The sequence below is a fragment of the Lytechinus pictus genome, chromosome 16 (assembly GCF_037042905.1).
Source record: "Lytechinus pictus isolate F3 Inbred chromosome 16, Lp3.0, whole genome shotgun sequence".
Taxonomy (NCBI): domain Eukaryota; kingdom Metazoa; phylum Echinodermata; class Echinoidea; order Temnopleuroida; family Toxopneustidae; genus Lytechinus; species Lytechinus pictus.
The window spans coordinates 3,933,978-3,954,255 of record NC_087260.1 but is presented as its reverse complement, the minus strand read 5'-3'; the positions used below and the strand labels follow the sequence as shown (position 1 = coordinate 3,954,255).

Genomic DNA, 20,278 nt, shown 5'->3' with positions numbered 1-20,278 from the left:
TCTTGGCGCGTTATAAGGTTCAATAAAAGCATAACGGTGGTGAGGTGTATTTTCTCCTTTTGTGACATGGAGATTGCTTGATAGCTGACGAATTATTCATCGTTGGCAAATAAAATTTCGTCGTAACCTGGGTTCGTTACCCGCGGTTCCTTGTTATAACTGCTCTTGCATGAAATTATATAGCGGGAACGTAATGTTTTATGCTCCCCCTCCATCCCTCTCTCTCTATTTCTCCCCCTCTCTCTGTTTATCTCTCTTTCGCTCATTTTTATTATCTTTGTTACTCTTACCATCCATCACTGTAAGCAACGTATCCTCAGTTAAAGAATATTTTTAGACTGGCTGACAGTTTGTCAAAGGAAGAATATAAAAACAGAAGAAGATGTTGAAGATAATAAAGAAGAATGGGAAGATAAAGAAGGAGAAGGAGAAAACGAAGGAGAAGTAGAAAAAGAAGGGGAAGAAATGGAGGAGGATGAAGAAGGGATATAAAAAAAATAAAGCAGCAGCGGGAACAAGAGTAGTAGTAGTAGTAGGAGTAGGAGTAGTTGTAGTATAGTAGCAGTAGTAGTAGTAGTAGTAGTAGCAGCAGCAGTAGTAGTAGAAGTAGTAGTAGTAGTAGTAGTAGTAGTGGTAGTGGTAGTGGTAGTGGTAGTAGTAGTAGTAGTAGAAGTAGTAGTAGTAGTAGTAGTAGTAGTAGTAGTAGTAGTAGTAGTAGTAGTATAGTAGTAGTGGTGGTAGTATTGAAGAAGAAAAAAAAATAGAAAAACAAGCAGAAGCATAACAACAAGAAGAAGAATGAGAGAAAAGGGGAAGAAGAAGAAGAAGAAAGGGGGGTAGATGGAGAAGAAGAAGATGGTAATTATGAAGAAGAAAGAAGAAGAAAAAAAAGAAGGAGAAGAAAAAGATGATGAAAAGTGGAGAATATGAAGAAGGAAAATGAAAATAAGGATAGATACAAGAAGAGGAACAAGAAGAAGAAGAAAAGAAGAGGAATAAGAAGACACAAAAAGCAAGTGAATAATGGAAACACATTTTCGTTGCATACCTCGATGGAAATGGGTTTTCCACGAAATGTTTTTGATTTGCACTCATGCAGAACATTCCCAGAGGTTTTTTGTGTGATTTTAATGTCATTTTAGAAGATTTTGGTATTTGATGTACTTCCAAGTATTTCTTGACGTGATATGTTACGTGGGAAAGGGTGACCTTACCTACGCCCACACTTTTCTTTACTTTCATGGCATTTAATTCCATGTTTATCCACACTAACTGCAAAATAAACATTTCCACGTCTTAAGATCATGAAAAATAGAATTCAACTAATATATCAAAGCCACATGGAACATAACAATATTTTAGACAAACATTTTCAGTTAGGCTCTTATAAAAGTAGCCTACAGATGGGGGGCTAGGGGCGCTTGAAAAAAAAAGGAAAAAGGGCAAAGCAAATGTTAATTATACTCTGAATATTATTTAAAAATCTAACATAAAATTCATTTTATAATAAAAATATTTTTTTTTAAATTGCTCGCAACCTTACTTTATACATTTTTCCCGATACGCCCTATCCTAAATTTTTCTTGGCTCATTACGCCACTGTGCTATAGTAAAAAAAACATTCGTAAGTGACTTATGATTCATTTAATTTTATATAGTTTTCTGCTAGAATAAATTTCCAGACAATGGAAGATGAAATGATGGCGATTCTATTGTTGAATAGCGATAAGAATGATCAAATTTCAAAAATGATAAACTGATTGGAGTTAGCAATTCGCCTCGATTTATGACAGTGATTATTCATAGTACAATATGTCTGTTTGTGATCAAATGATCACATTATTTGAGCATGTATTATATATAAATATAAATATTCATATTTCAATCTACTGAAATTCTCTAGTACACCTTCATCGAATTAAATACCATTCCCCATTTCGTGTAAAGCTCTTAACTTAGTTCATGTCACAGACCATTGCTTTGAATGTGTATTTGATTCGTGATTGATTATTTGATTTTCTAATGCTTTGCCATACGTTCCCATTCTTTATAATACTTAATTTTTCTGTTACACATAAATTCAATTACTTTTTCTCAATTATTCATATGGTAGCTTAAAACCAGTTGAAATCTAAGAAGTCGTTTCCTTGAATATAATGTACTTTGGGTATGAATCTTGATTTTTTTTTTAATCATTATTTGTTATATTCATACTTTGCTGTTTTTGTTTTTGTTAAACCCGCAAATAACCGTGACAAATGTTATGTACAACAATTCATTTCAGACTCTCAAAATTCAACCAATTGACCTACCATCTCTGTCTCTAATTTGATAAATGGCTAATTGCTGATTTGACCCAATCTGCATTCTTTCTTAAAGTATTAATTCGATAACCTTGTTTTTTTTTTCTCTCTTCATATTACGATGAAGGTTAATTCATATAGAAGTATTGTAATTACCTGTTTAAATTTATTGCTATTTTGTGTTATTCCATGTAGGTACCAGCCAATGTGGAGAACCTCTCGACAGAATTTTCAATTCTTTTAGGTGATCCTCAGGCATTGGCTGGTGCTCAATTTTACATTTCTTTTGTAATGTTTCTATTGCTGTCATGCTTTCTTGCCTGGAAATGAAATAGATAAATGAATGAATAAATAAATGAATAAACCACGCCACCGCAACTATATAAAATATTTATGTGTTCGTGACATACTTGGTCCTTTAATTGGGGATTTGTGAGGTGTAAAGTGTTTTTTTTACTCACACGGTATACGTGTAATCTTTATCACCTCATCTCGTGACGTCATCGCTAAATTTGGTTGTGATCTTAATCTAAGATTAAATCTTATGTGGAGCATCTTACGTTGAGTATTTTTAGATAGTCACCCAGACATGAGGCGTCAATATAGTATTAAAACTTCAGAGATCAGAATAATTGAATCTTGAAACTCTGTATCAATTCAATGCTCCAGATTTATCAATTCGATTAAATATTGAGGCAATCATTTACATTAATTATAGTTACACTTTGAAATTATTGCGTTTACATGAAGCTCATATGATATGTGTGTATGTCTGTGTGTCACAAGGGTGCAGTATTCTACACACTCTAACCCAAATGAACGATGAATGTCATGTTTGATAAATATATGTGTGTACTCTTCATCACTGCATCTCATGACGTCATCGCTAAATTTGGTAATGGAATTAAATTAAGATTAAATCTTGTGTGGAGTATTATTAGAAAATCACCAAGGCATAGGGCACCCAAAATAGTATGAACACCTCAGAATGGTTGATTTCTAATAATTTTCTCTCATTTCATTCACATTCATTTATTGAATGATAGTGATAAAATCATTCACATTAATTGTAGTTGCCGAGGTTTACCCCTATCTTTACATTCTTGCGTAGTTCATCTCACACAGGGAATTGATTATCCGTATTGGTCAGATGATTTATTCCACGGGGGTGCCAGGTTTTTTTTTTATAAAAAGGGCAATATCAACTTAGGTTGACGTCATTTAATTTTTATATAATGAATGATATGGGTATTAATTCACAAGCGAGACCTCTTTTAATAATGTTACTTTCTTTTTATCTAAACTCCTCAAAAAGTTTGGAAATCTGACTTTGATATATAATCCCTCCTCGGTTGTAGTGAATATTAATGTGTGATTGATAAAAATGAATAGATCTTTAATTTTCTTTAAAATGATACCCAACATGATATGATTATGGTTAACATGGAGGTGCAGTGCCTTGAAATGTGGGGCAAGGTAAAAATTGAAAAGTTGCAAAATGACACAATATTGAAAGTCACTGTTCTTTTTTTTTCCGTGGTGATGAGTGAGATTCTCAGTGGTTTCTTTTGTTTTCATGCACCTTAACATCAACATTAACATGGAATCAAACACACCTCTGCACAAAAAAAAAAAACAGCCATGGGTATTTCAAACCACGACTCAAACAATTTAATCTCACAGAGCCATCACTCCATAAACCACAACAAAGCATAAAAAAATGAGGAAGCAGGGGCTTGATTCGAATGGATTTTCATCTCTTGACACAGACAAAAGAATCATGTTCTTTATTGACCCTTCATGACTATTTCTGCTCGTTTTGCAGCTTTTCAATTCAGACGTAATCCAACACTTTTGAATCCTGTTCTTTTCATGATGGCGTGGTATCATTTTAAAGAGAATTAAATGTTTTTTTTTTATGATATCAAATATCGATTGTGTAAAATTGGGAGAAATTAATGGCCAAACTCAGATTTCCAAACTTTTTTGAGGGGTTTATATTTTTGATTTTTTGTCTTTTAAAAAAAGAAAAATTCCCCTCCACTTAATAAGATACCCCCCCCCCCCCAACTGTAGCACCAGACCTGGCGGGTCTTTCATTAAAATGTCGAACGACTGGCGATCATTTCTTAGGAGCTACATCCACACCAATGGAAATTTGGTGCGCATAACCTACCTTAAGAAAAGATCACCAGTCGTTCGTTAAGTCGCTCGTAACTTACGAACAGTTTTATGACACAGCCATCTAGTTCATCTATTTTTTTTCCAAATACAACAAAATATTGACTCTCCGTTTTTTTTCTTCAATGAAACAACTTGTAAACTTGCCACTTACAAAATTCCTCAGCAAAACTAGGAAATGCTGGACATTTGGCATAAAGTAACAACTTGTAAACTTGCCACTTACACAATTCCTCAGCAAAACTAGGAAATACTGGACATTTGGCATAAAGTGAATATGGGAGGCTATAAACAGGCTGAAGACAACGAGCAAGGTCGGCAATGTATCTTTTAAAGCAGTTTTTATGTACTGAAGAGACCACCCTGTCTAAAGAAAACAGAAATAAATAAATAATATTTTATTGACGAAAAATCATTAATAATTATGATAATTTCATCCTCTTTCATATTTTCCACAGAGTATTCAAGAAATCGAGTGCTAATGGAAAAGTGAGTATGGTTTTTCTTTTTATTAATGTAATTGTTTGGTCGTCTCAAACCTTTCTAAGAATATTTCTTTTAGCCTAGACCACAACTCAATCGACAAGGACCAATGGGGCATTTCATGAAGAGTTTTGTCACTGATTTTCCCTGACTAATTGGTCTTATTCATTAAGATGCAAGTATTTGCGGAAGCCACTTAAGTTGGGAAACTACTCTACTCTTTTTATTAATGTAATTGTTTGGTCGTCTCAAACCTTTCTAAGAATATTTCTATTAGCCTAGACCACAACTCAATCGACAAGGACCAATGGGGCATTTCATGAAGAGTTTTGTCACTGATTTTCCCTGACTAATTGGTCTTAGTCATTAAGATGCAAGTATTTGCGGAAGCCACTTAAGTTGGGAAACTACTCTACTCTTTTTATTAATGTAATTGTTTGGTCGTCTCAAACCTTTCTAAGAATATTTCTATTAGCCTAGACCACAACTCAATCGACAAGGACCAATGGGGCATTTCATGAAGAGTTTTGTCACTGATTTTCCCTGACTAATTGGTCTTAGTCATTAAGATGCAAGTATTTGCGGAAGCCACTTAAGTTGGGAAACTACTCTACTCTTTTTATTAATGTAATTGTTTGGTCGTCTCAAACCTTTCTAAAAACATTTCTTTTAGCCTAGACCACAACTCAATCGACAAGGACCAATGGGGCATTTCATGAAGAGTTTTGTCACTTTTTTTTTCCTGAATAATTGGTCTTAGTCATTAAGATGCAAGTATTTGCGGTAGCCACTTAAGTTGGGAAACTGCTCTACCAGCGGGCCCTGCATAACATAATATGTTATTATTACCCTTCTCCAATCTTCTCCTTGTCAAATCTAATTTGAATGCTGAGCGCGTATAGCAAGAAGACAGAAGGTCAAATTTTTATAAGTCTATCATGACTCGGTCGGGGATCAAACCCACGACTTCTCGTTTATGAGGCGGCCATTTTACCACTAAGCCACCATGCTCGTGGGGGAAATAAATGAAATTCGAGCATTTTTCAAATGAATTTTTAAAAGTGTCCTTATTGCAAAAGCCAATGATAATTTCGTTTATAAGCGCAACCTGAAGAAAAGCCTGTTGTAAAAATACCAGAAAAAATAATGATAATATTGGTAAAGATTTAAGGATAATCCATCAAAGATTAAGAAAATTATTAGAAATTCATTTTCTTTATTTGTGACGTTATGAAAAAGCAGCTGCCCCAAAATTAAGTTGTGTAATATACATGTATATAATGCAATACATTCCATTTTTTAATGGCTAATAATATGACTAAAAAAGATTTTTCGGTAGCGGATGTGAAATAATTTGTTGATATACTAAAGGTAAGATGAAAATTATTTTCATTTTTTTAGGAAATAAATTTCAGTGATTTTTGTTACCACACTGAATATATTTGGAAGCTCCTCGCGTAATGACAGCACAAATAAAAAACCAAATTCTAATAACTTTTTTTTCATATTTAATGCATTTTCATCAAACCTTCACCAAGTTTTCTTTTTAATACTTGTCTCTGCAATCTTTACAATAATATTTTTTTCCAGGGTGAATTTCCCCTTTTAAGAAATTCCGCTGAGCATGATGTCTTGTTTGCCCGACCAGTAGATAACTGCGATTAACCGCACTGATTGCATATTTTGATATGCAACGTCGGTGCGTTGCCGATCAGAGGAGATAATAATTGGTGACTCGTGGTTTGAAAACGTGAATTTACATCGGGGCGGGATGACGTCGAAGGGGGCGTGTACATTCCTGAACGGTTTGGGAAGGGAGGGGTGTCATTTCCATGCCAGTTTCTTTAAATTTGTGTACGTTATTATATGAATTGATTATGGTCCGATTATGAAAGAATTTAGATCAGTATTTAAAAAAAATCAAAAGAAAAAAGGTTAAAAGGAAAGGAAGTAAAATGTTTTTTTTTATAACATGGACTACGGATTCATACGCCCTGTCCATAACAATTCCTTTAATAACTGCCATTATTGTACGAATTAATTTTGGTTAGATCGTGAAGGATTTCACAGCAGTATTCGATAAAAAAATTATAAAAAGGGAGAAACCAAAAGACAGTGGGGGGGGGGATGGTGAATAAAAAGGGGCTTTTGATAAAATTATGGAGGTGGGGATGGGTCATGCACTCTCTCCATGACTATTTCTTTAGTCGACTACCATCATTGTACGAATTAATTATGGTCTAATCGTGAAAATTTTCACAGGAGTATTCGATCCAACAAAAAAAGATTTGTTTAAGAGACAAATTCAAAATAAAAGGGGATCAAAAGCAACAAGTGGGGCTTTTTTTTTCATATACAAAAGATAAAAAAGTTGAGGTAAAAAGCACAAAAGATGAATTCCCCCACCATTGACACGAGAAACTCGTGTTCTTACATAGGCCTATAATCTACAATATTATTTACTAATAAAGTTTAGTTATTACAACGAATGAATGATAATCTTTGAGAATCCGTTTCACTTTTTATAAAAAACAAGCAGCAGAAAAGGAAGCAAAGGAGGACAAACTGATTTATATCAATGTTTGATGGATATTTGTGATGATGGAAATCAAATGAATACATTAAATCTTGAAAATAAATAGGAAAAAAAAATGATTTTATTCTGACTAGATAAGGTTCAACGCACTATCATTTCAGAATCCACACCATCGGGACTATTTTAAATAAGGAGATTAATTACAGAATATCATTTCAAACAATACATCTTCGGCTCGCGAATCAATTTATAACTTGGATCTAAAGTCTGAACGGTTGTGTAACTGCGCTGAGTGGATTTTGATGCATCAATTACGCTGCCAAATAATACATTAATTCATCCGTAGTCCCACGTATTAACAAAAAAAAAGCGGTACTTAATTCTCTAAAGAGAAAAACATAACAAAAATGAGATGGTAAATATGATAAAAATACACCGTTTTCGATTCATTTTTCTTCGATGACCATACAGCATATATGATTATTTAAACGTCTAATTTGAAATACAGCGAGCAATAATGGCTTTCTCTGCGTTAGTGAATATTTTGCAGTATCTATAAAAATAATGAAAATATTTTTGTCAAATTTAAAGATATATATATATCGATGCTGATGTATACGGGTGGAATTGAATCGAATTGAAATGAATGTTTTAAGCTCATTTCAAGGTTGAGTTGATGAACATGTATAAACAACCCTCATTGAAAGCTTATTTCAAAAGTAATCATTTTAGGATATAAATGCGTGTTCAGTTGAATCAATTACAATGAATAAATCATTAACGGGTTTTCGCTCGTGGGCCTTAAACAAATGGTTGGGATAAGAAATTCCTATCACAAAACAGACTGGCTTTTATTTTACCTTACTCTTAATGGACTTGAGTCTGGAATGAATGCTGATTAATGATTCAAAATACAATCAGAACCAAATGAACCAACTTATGTGATATTTTTTTCCTTGGAAAGGTTTAATTTTCGAACAAACAGAAAGAATGAAGTATTGAGATTGTGGATACAATATATTGATGAAGATTGTGAAGGAAAAAAACGTGATAATTGGACATCAGTAGAGAAATGAAACGAATATTTGAAAATACGAAATTATGTAATCAATAAAACTTGTGACGGAGTACATTCTGTTAAAACATTTTCGAACAAAAAGAAACTACCAAAAAAAAAATAATAAAAATTGATAGCTTAGAAACGGTTTAGGATGTGGATACAAAATAAGATACGAAGAACATGAAATGTAATGGCGCGACATTAATAATAAAAAAGAACAGAAATGTGTGTATGAAATATGTGACAGTTTAATTTTCTGGCTGTCTCTTCAGAATAGACGGAAATGAAATGACAGCTTGAACGTTTTGCACGCTTGTTGTACTATCGTAGCAACGCCATGGTGTTGGACTGTATAAGGAACATACCAATGTTTATATATGTTCTGCGAGCCCAATCATTTAGAAGTATGATTGTGTGTATAAAGATATGTGACAGTTCCTCCGATATTGTCTGTTCACCATACTTAAAATATAGTAATAACTTGTGTTTTCCACCTTGTTATGTTGTCATGGTAATGAAAACAACTAAGGAATATAGTAATATTATGTTCTGTCGGCCAAATTGTTTAGAAGTAGACTTGTGTGTATAAATATATGACAGATCTTTCTTAACACGCTCTTTCAAAACGTAAAACATAGTAATAGTTTGTGCGTTTCCCCGCTTGTTATATTGCCATGGCAACACCATGGTGATGGAAACCACTAATGAACATTCAACATACAATGGTCAAATCATCCATGTGAAATAAAGCTATGTTTGTGATTCAAGGAGAGTGTATAATTACGATGGAAAGCTATTTGAAAATGTGGTGAGATTCACCTAAATATGATGAATAGATAAATAGAGGCAAAAAAAGTTCCTCGGTTGGATTAACGGTGGAATAGAAATGGTAAACAATATGGCATCTTTAAATATCTCCAAAACATGCCGTTTCTGTGGTAATAGCGGTTTTTTTTATAAATAGAATGTTGACACGCTCTCTATTACAAGCCATTTTTATCACTCCCTCCCTGTTAATAATGCTAGTGTACAAGTAGTAATAGAAGTAGAAATAGATGATTATTATCAACAAAAGTAGCTGTAGCATTAGAAGTATTATAGTAATACTAATAATCATCTTCGTCGTCGTAGAAGCAGTGGTAGTAGTAATAGTAGTAGTAGTAGTGGCAGTAGTAGTAGTATTAGTATTAGTAGTAGTATTAGTAGTAGTATTAGCAGCAGTAATGATGGTGGTGGTGGTGGTAGTAGTAGTAGTATAGTAGCAATAGTAGTAGTAGTATTAGTAGTAGTAGCAGTAGTAGTAGTAGTAGTAGTAGTAGTAGTAGTAGTAGTAGTAGTAGTAGTGGTGGCAGTAGGAGTAGTAGTAGTAGTAGTAGTAGTAGTAGTAGTAGCAGTAGTAGTAGTAGTATTAGCAGGAGTAGTGGTGGTGGTGGTAATAGTAGTAGTATAGTAGCAATAGTAGTAGTAGTATTAGTAGTAGTAGCAGTAGTAGTAGAAGCAGTAGTAGTAGAAGTAGTAGTAGTAGTAGCAGTAGGAGTAGTAGTAGTAGTAGTAGTAGTAGTAGTATTCGCAGCAGTAGTAGTAGAAGTATGTATTAGTAGTAGTAGTTGTTGTAGTATTAGCAGGAGAAGTAGTAGTAGTAGTAGTAGTAGGAGGAGGAGTAGAAGTACTAGTAGTAGTAGTAGTATTAGCAGCAGCAGCAGTAGAAGTAGTAGTAGTAGTAGTAGTAGTAGTAGTAGTAGTATTAGCAGCAGCAATAGTAGTAGTAGTAGTAGTAGTAGTAGTAGTAGGAGTAGTAGTAGTAGTAGTAGTAGTAGTAGTAGTAGTAGGAGTAGTATAAGTAGTAGTAGTAGTAGTAGTAGTGGCAGAAGTAGTAGTAGTAGTAGGTAATAGGTATTAAACTCTGAAAGTAAACAAGCCAAATTTTATATGATGTAGACAGTCTTTAAGACTCGATTCTATTATGCCTTTGGGAGGAGATACGCATTACGTAACTGATCTAATTGGTGCGATCTACGGTGAAAATGTGTGCCATCCATTCATTTAATGAATCAATTAGCGCGTGGATGATGTACATTGACAGCTGATAACATCAGCGCTCGATAATGAGAGAATAACCAACTTCTACGTTACACAGTATATGTTGATTCCGTTCATTTCTTTTTCACCTCTTTATTTTCTTGTGAAATTGCATCCATTAATTTTATTTTGTACATTTTTCAACAAAGCAAACATTCCCCCCCCCCCCTAATATCCTCTTGAAGAATTGTAATCACTTGGAGAGCAGAAATATTATGTTGTGTTATTCGAAAGCAATTTGGACATGTCACTGTGAAAAGGCGTTATTATTATGGCTTGATGTATGGATTCATAAATGCCAAAAAATTGTGTTCGCAAATTTTCCGTCTGCATCTATATTTTCGGGATTTTGTTTTGTTTTTGCAATACTACATTCTTATTTCATTTCTTCTTTTGCGCTCATTATTCTCTATTCCCTTCCATCCATCCCCTCTCTCTTTCTCTTCCCTCTCATTCCCTTCTTTCTTTCTTCCCCCTCTCTCTTCCCTTTAATTTTTGTCTCTCCCTCTCCATAATCAAGTCATTCATTTCATGAAAATCTTAGTGGAACAGGCACGTGATTAATTAATTATGTTTATTTCGTTTTTTCTCTGTATCCAGATTACAACGTATCTCGGGAAGCGAGATTATGTGGACCATAAAACACACATCGATCCTATTGGTAACTAGACCACATTTTGATTGTAATTGATTTTGCTTTCATAAAAATGTCACACTATACTTTCAATTAATAATATTAATGCTTTATGCAGGAAAGTCTTAGGTGTGTTAGGATCTATACCAGGCAATAATTCCTGGTGAAATCAATTACAACCGAGTCCAATGACCTGATTAAAAAACCCTAATGGAAGATGCTTTTCTTCCAAAAAAGAGAACTTTTCCTTAGCACTTATCAGAACAACTGTTCAATTCAACTTGTTGCTTACTAATCAGTAAAAGTTTTTTCCAGAGACATTTTTTTTACCCTATAATTTTGATGCCTTGACTTGCAAATTTTGTACATATTACATTCAAATTCTATCCTACATTCCGTAGAAAAATAAAGGCGAATTGAATATCAAATCGTATAGACGTCTAGCAGTATTATAAACGATTTGGAACGAATTTGGACTTGATCCAAAATAAATGTTTATCAGTGTTTTCATACAGTTATGATGAACCTCAAACATAAAGATTTAATTCTTTATAATGTATTTTCAGTTGTATACTAGTCGTGAGGTGTACGGTGGCCTTAAGTCGTGTTTTTTCATTCCTTACTAGATGGCGTCGTCTTACTGGATCCTGACTACCTTAAGGACCGGAAGGTCTTCGCTCGACTGGTTGCCATCTTTCGGTATGGCCGGGAGGAGCTGGACGTCCTAGGTCTGAAATTTCGCAAAGAACTGTTCCTATCGCAGCGACAAATCTACCCACCATTACCAGAGAATGAACGACCTTTGACCCGGCTACAGACTAGTCTTACCAAGAAACTGGGCGACAAGGCCTATCCATTCGTCTTCGAGGTAATTGCTGTAATAACACATTCTAAATGAAAATAATAATGATAATAATGGTAAATATAGAGTCTTTTTAATAGGAGAAAGTATAATTTGTAAACAAATTTTCGACATTACTCCTATGTGTTTAAGATCGCATGCTCGATCTGTAACGAAAATCAGAAAAACTTTTGAACCAGTGGGATTCGAAGCTGTCATCTACTGCTTGCCGACAATGATAATAATGTTAATAATATCATGAAACATTATGATAATGGAAATAATAATAATCATAATAATAATAGTAATAATGATGAGAAAGATGACAATGATGATAATGACAATAATGATAAAAAGTAATGATAATAATCATAGGAAAAATGATGACATTAATGATAATAATTTATGTGGGGGGCGTCATGGTCTATAGTGGTTATGACTCGCGTCTCTCAAACTGAGGGACGTGGGTTCGACTTCCAGCCTTGGCGTGTTTTCCTTCTGCATGAAATTTATCCACATTGTGCTGCTGCACTCAACCCAGGAGAGGTGAATGGGTAACCAATAGGAAGAAATTCCTTGAATCCTTTGTATCCTCAGGCATAAAGCGCTTTATGAAGCAAGCTATTATTGTTATTATAGCTATTATTCATTATAATTATGATAATGATAAGGATAATGATGACAATAGTAATGATGATGATGATGATAATATTAACACACAGTTCTTGTGTTGTGTAGAATCATGGATATATTGTTATAATAGGTCCATGGTAGAGTATACCATTTATGTCTCAATGCGATTCGAAAGGGACTTGGATATTATTACCCTTGCTTTTACAAGTATTTCCATATCTACTTTTGATATAACTAGTATTTCTATCTACTTCTGATAGTTTAACTTTTATATTTTTTTATGATATAACTGGTATTTCTATATACTTCTGATATAACTAGTATTATGATATTACCCTTATATCTATATCTATTTCTGACATAACTGGTATTTCATATCCACTTCTGATATAACTAGTATTTTATCTACTCCTGATATAACTAGTATTTGATCTACTTCTGATATAACTAGTATTTTATAAACTTCTGATATAATAGTATTATGATATAACTGGTATGTCCATATCTGCTTCTGATATAACTAGTATTTATATCTGCTTCTGATATAACTAGTATGTCCATATCTACTCCTGATATAACTAGTATTTCCATATCTACTTCTGATATAACTAGTATTTCTATCTACTTCTGATATAATTAGTATTTTCATATCTACTTCTGATATTACTAGTATTTTATCTACTTCTGATATGAATAGTATTATGATATAACAAGTATTTCCATATATACTTCTGATATAACTAGTATTATAATATAACCGTGATTTCTATATCTATTTCTGACATAACTGGTATTTCATATCCACTTCTGATATAATTAGTATTTCCATATCTACCTCTGATACAACAAGTATTTGTATATCTACTTCTGACATTACTAGTATTTTATCTACTTCTGATATAACTAGCATTATGATATAACAAGTATTTCTTTATATACTTTTGATATAACTACTATGTCAATAGCTAATTCTTATTTAACTAGCATGTCCATATCTACTTCTGATATAACTATAGTATTTCCATATCTACTTCTGGTGTAGTATTTCCATATCTACTTCTGATATAACTAGTATTTTCATATCTACTTTTGATATAACTATTATTTCCAAATATAATTCTGATATAACTAGAGTTCATATCAACTTCTGATATAATTAGTAATTCCATATCTACTTCTGATATAACAAGTATTTCCATATATACTTCTGATGTAACTAGTATTTCTATCTACTTCTGATGTAACTAGTATTTTTATCTACTTCTGATATAACAAGTATTTCCATATCTACTTCCGATATAACTAGTATTTCTATCTTATTCTGATACAATTAGTAATTCCATATCTACTTCTGATACAACAAGTATTTGTATATCTACTTCTGACATTACTAGTATTTTATCTACTTCTGATATAACTAGCATTATGGTATAACAAGTATTTCTTTATATACTTCTGATATAACTACTATGTCAATAGCTAATTCTGATTTAACTAGCATGTCCATATCTACTTCTGATATAACTATAGTATTTCCATATCTACTTCTGGTGTAGTATTTCCATATCTACTTCTGATATAACTAGTATTTTCATATCTACTTTTGATATAACTATTATTTCCAAATATAATTCTGATATAACTAGAGTTCATATCAACTTCTGATATAATTAGTAATTCCATATCTACTTCTGATACAACAAGTATTTGTATATCTACTTCTGACATTACTAGTATTTTATCTACTTCTGATATAACTAGCATAATGATATAACAAGTATTTCTTTATATACTTTTAATATAACTACTATGTCCATAGCTAATTCTTATTCAACTAGCATGTCCATATCTACTTCCGATATAACTAGTATTTCTATCTAATTCTGATATAACTAGTATTTCCATATCTACTTTTGATATAACTAGTATTTCTATCTACTTCTGATATAACAAGTATTTCCATATCTACTTCTGATATAACTAGTATTTCTATCTAGTTCTGATATAACTAGTATTTCCATATTTACTTCTGATATAACTAGTATTTCTATATCTAATTCTGATAAAGCTATATATCCATAAAACTATAACCATATCTACTTCTGATGAAACTAGTATTTATGTTTGGAAATCGGCTCTCGAGGCCACATCTCACCGGACAATGCAACGAGGCTAAAGCGGCTGCTGAAGGAAACTGGGAGTCCCGTCCATCTCAAACAATTCCGAAAGAATATATCAAAATTGGCCATCGTTTCATCTTTTGTCATCTATTACTCAAAAAAACTGAACATGTGAGAAAACAAACTCCCTCTCCGTGTTTCAAGTACATAGTTCTGATATAACTAGTTTTTTCTATTTCTACTTCTGATATAACTAATATTTCCGTCTATACTTCTGATATAACTAGTATTTCCATATCTACTTCTGATATAACTATTAGTATTTCTTCATATACTTTTGATATAACTAGTATTTCCATATCTACTTCTGATATAACTAGTATTTCTATCTACTTCTGATATAACTAGTATTTTATCTACTTCTGATATATCTAGTATTATGATATAACAAGTATTTCCATATCTTCTTCTGACATAACTAGTATGTCCATATCTACTTCTGATATAACTAATATTTCCATATCTACTTCTGATATAACTAGTATTTCTATCTACTTCTGATATAACTAGTATTTTATCTACTTCTGATATAACTAGTATTTCCATATCTACTTCTGATATAACTAGTATTTCTATCTACTTCTGATATAACTAGTATTTTATCTACTTCTGATATAACAAGTATTTCCATATCTACTCCCGATATAACTAGTATTTCTATATCTACTTCCGATATAACTAGTATTTCTATATCTAATTCTGATAAAACTATATATCCATAAAACTGTAACCATATTTATTTCTGATGAAACTAGTATTTATATATCTACTTCTAACATAACTAGTATTTCTATATATACTACTGGTAAAATTAGTGTTTCAATATCAAGTTCTGATATAACTAGTTTTTCTATTTCTACTTCTGATATAACTAGTATTTCTATATGTTCTTCTGATATAACAAGTATTTCTATATGTACTTTTGATATAACAAGTATTTCCATATCTTCTTCTGATATAACTAGTATTTCCATATCTACTTCTGATATAACAAGTATTTCCATATCTACTTCCGATATAACTAGTATTTCTATATCTAATTCTGATAAAACTATATATCCATAAAACTGTAACCATATTTATTTCTGATGAAACTAGTATTTATATATCTACTTCTAACATAACTAGTATTTCTATATATACTACTGGTAAAATTAGTGTTTCAATATCAAGTTCTGATATAACTAGTTTTTCTATTTCTACTTCTGATATAACTAGTATTTATATATGTTCTTCTGATATAACAAGTATTTCTATATGTACTTTTGATATAACTAGTATATCCATATCTACATCTGATATTACTAGTATTTCCATATCTACTTATGATATAACCAGTATTTCCTTAACTACAAATAACTAGTATCCATATCTACTTTTGATATAACTAGTATGTCCATATCTACTGACATAACTAGTATTTCTTTATATTTTGATATAACTAGTATTTCCATATGTACTTCTGCTACAAGTATTTCTATATCTACTTCTGACATAATTAGTATTTCTTTATATACATTTGATATAACTAGTATTTCCTTATCTACAAATAACTAGTATCCATATCTACTTTTGATATAACTAGTATGTCCATATCTACTTCTGACATAACTAGTATTTATTTATATTTTGATATAACTAGTATTTCCATATGTACTTCTGATATAAACAAGTATTTCTACATCTACTTCTGACATAATTAGTATTTCTTTATATACATTTGATATAACTAGTGTTTCCATATGTACTTCTGGTATAACTAGTATCTCCTTCTAATATATAACTAGTATTTCCATGTCTGCATCTGATATAACTAGTATCTCCATTTCTCCTTTTGATATTTATTTATCTATTTATTGATTGATTATTAATTCTGATATAACTAGTAATTCCATATCTACTTTTGATATAACTATTATGTCCATATCTACTTCTGACATAACTAGTATTTCTTTATATTTTGATATTACTAGTATTTCCATATGTACTTCTGATATAACTAGTATCCATATCTACTTTTGATATAACTAGTATGACCATATCTACTGACATAACTAGTATTTCTTTATATTTTGATATAACTAGTATTTCCATATGTACTTCTGATACAAGTATTTCTATATCTACTTCTGACATAATTAGTATTTCTTTATATACATTTGATATAACTAGTGTTTCCATATGTACTTCTGGTATAACTAGTATCTACTTCTGATATAACTAGTATTTCCATGTATGCTTCTGATATAACTAGTATTTCAATATCTCATTTTGATTTTTATTTATCTATTTATTTATTGATTATTAATTATGATATAACTAGTAATTCCATATCTACTTCTGATGTAACTTATATTTACATATCTACTTCTGATATAACTAGTATTTCTATATCTGTTGAAAGGGTACCAGGTAAGGTGTAAAAGCCTATGTATTAAGCCTAGCAACTGAGTCTTGGAAATATTGTTGGAATGCTCCGCAGGGAGTGGAGACAGTGCATACATGGTACGCAGCCATATCAGGTTTTGATGACTGGGGTAATATATATATTTAAATAACTTAGAGGCGTTATTCCGATGTGTTAATAAGCCATATAACAGTGAAATATTATCATTATCATTGGATAACATGTGGGGTTTTTTTCGTCTATTTGTTTTTCTAGCTGACAAAGAATTCTCCTTTCTCAGTTTGCCTTCAACCAGCCCAGTCTGACATAGACAGGAAGCCTTGTGGGGTCGAGTACTCACTCCATACTTTCATTGGCGGTAAGTATATCATCATAAAAGGCCTTGAATGGATCTTCGTATGCATTTCATCTCAATGAATAACCTCAGATTATTCGCTAAATCGAACAGCCTATCAAGATCATCGTTGCATGCGCATTTTGCTCAGAATACCGAAAAGGAACAAATCGGAATTGTTCTTTCAAAATCGCTAACCTTTCTGTGGACCTGATGAGGTGAAATATGTATTGTAAAATGATAATCAATTTTCACCGCAAATGAATAGGCCTAATATACTCCCAACTTACTACACACGAGGGAATTAGGCTGGGATTTTTTGTCATCATGGCTTTCTATTTTTTTTTACATCATCCTTTTCTTGTTTTTCACTTCTTTTTATTTATTTTTAGTTCATACATTTATTATCATAATAATTATTTTTATTCATTTTTTTATTGTATTTATTTAATCATTCATTTATCATTATCATTATTGCGGGCTTGCAAATAAGTACGTCGTTTTCAGAACTCGGCTCTCTCCCCCTTAATTATGTTTCCTTATAATACCCCACTGGTGTCACGCTTAATTGCTAGTTCATGATTAAAAAAAAAGGCAAGGACTGTGAGGTTGTATATACAATGAACAATAAACTTCAGCTTGGTCACGACAGCGTGGGCTTTATGATCGTCAATAAAACTGGGTTACATGTTGAATTATTTGTAGATTAATTTACCTCCTTCAGAATTTCAGACTTCCTTTTGTAACTCTTTGTTTGGAGGTCTACCGGCACGTTTGCTTCTAGCTTCTGAATTTGAAATGAGCCCGTCTAGATATAGTTGTAGATGCAGGCGTAGCTGTAAATGTTAGTAAACTGATCTTCAAGACATTTCAATACTTCATTTACATTCAAACATGATACACACTATAAATCAATTGAATTAAAGGGCTTTCATACATGAGGATTAACTTATAGACCACGCTTTTGCGGAGTGCATGCTTCAACTTATTTACCGATAAATCATTTTTTCTATCAGTAGAAAAAAATGTTGTTTCGACATAATAACAAGGAAAAAAATATGAGTATAACAACTGCATTTTAACAAAATATTTGGTACATTTTCTTATTCTTGCAGGCTACTTATAATTCGGCTTATGTGACTTTTTGTGTTTAAGCTTTGACAATTAACTGTTGAAAATATTACAAGTGTCCTAACTTAAAGGGATGGTCCGGGCTGAAAATATTTATATCTTAATACATAGAGCAGAATTCACTGAGCAAAATGCCGAAAATTTCATCAAAATTGGATAACAAATAATAAAGTTATTGAAGTTTAAAGTTTAGCAATATTTTGTGAAAACAGTCGTCATGAATATTCATTAGGTGGGCTGATGATATCACATCTCCATTTTCCGCTTTCTTATGTTATTGCATAAAATCATTTTTTTTTTTCATTATTTCATACTTGTGTGAATAATATGTCTCCCTTATAATGAAATAAGTTGCAGCAATAAATATTTAATGCACTAAATCAGTTGTCAATCCAATTATTTTAGCTCTTGGAGGAAAAAATTTGAATAAACCTAATTTCATATAATAAAATACAAAAGAACAAGTGGAGATGTGACATCATCAGCCCACCTAATGAATATTCATGACGACTGTTTTCACAAAATATTGCCAAACTTTAAAATTCAATAACTTTGTTATTTGTTATCCGATTTTGATGAAATTTTCGGCATTTTGCTCAGTGAATTATACTCTATTTATTAAGCTATACATACTTTCAGCCCGGACCATCCCTTTAACGCTAAAAAGAATGAAAACTGACATGGAACTTTCGAGAAAGAAATTAATGCGGGAGTCATTTTTTTTAAATCTTGTCAGGTCCTTTAAATAAATTGCTGTATTCCTAGAATCATCACCATATAACCATAACTTTCAGTACTGTTACTGAGAAGAAAAAAGTTTGCCGTTGGGGGCAGTATACGGAAATTGACGATGGTTTTGATTGAGAGCTGTATATAGGGATGCGCCTACCCAACATGTTAAAAGTGTGAGCATGTTGAGTAGAAGGCATATATATTATATATTTTATGTTTAAAATCATTAAAGTTGGCATTGTTTTTTAACGTTAAATTACTATTTCCCATCACAAGAAATAAATTATAGCTGTGAAAGAAAAAAAAATCAATCATTTTGCCAATTTGAGAAAGAAAATAAAACCAATTTTCCTTTCCCCAAAACTAGCTGATAAAAAATTAGAAGACCATGATCGCTTTTGAAATGATAATATTTAATGAATGAAGCTTCTTGTTAATGTCAGGGAGATCATTGACGGGTACACTCGAAATATTTTCTATTCTTAAGGCGGAATAATAGAAAGATAGTTTGTTAGGTGAGCGAATACCCCGGCGAATCCAAAATCTGTAAATACAAAATACAGGGAGAAAATTTCAGCTTATAAAAAAACAGGAGGTGTTGGAAACCTCCCCCCCCCCCTCTATCTCTCTCCCTGATCACCGCGTATGATTGATATATATCAATACCGATCCTTGATTGATGTGATGTCAGATCAGATTTTTCAATTTCATGAAAGGTCATGTGTCAAATGAGAACGGATTCAC

At 32.0% G+C, this 20,278-nt stretch overlaps 1 protein-coding gene across 1 annotated transcript in view; it reads left to right on the top strand.

Moving 5' to 3' along the window:
- The window catches only part of LOC129278996 (beta-arrestin-1-like), a 41,237-nt gene that overhangs the window by 10,056 nt on the left and 10,903 nt on the right, over positions 1 to 20,278 (top strand). Inside the window, exons 2-5 of the mRNA XM_064111577.1 lie at positions 4,943 to 4,973; positions 11,243 to 11,303; positions 11,903 to 12,144; positions 17,593 to 17,695. Of these exons, the coding sequence (XP_063967647.1) occupies positions 4,943 to 4,973; positions 11,243 to 11,303; positions 11,903 to 12,144; positions 17,593 to 17,695 (437 nt within the window). The remainder of the gene's footprint in view (positions 1 to 4,942; positions 4,974 to 11,242; positions 11,304 to 11,902; positions 12,145 to 17,592; positions 17,696 to 20,278) is intronic.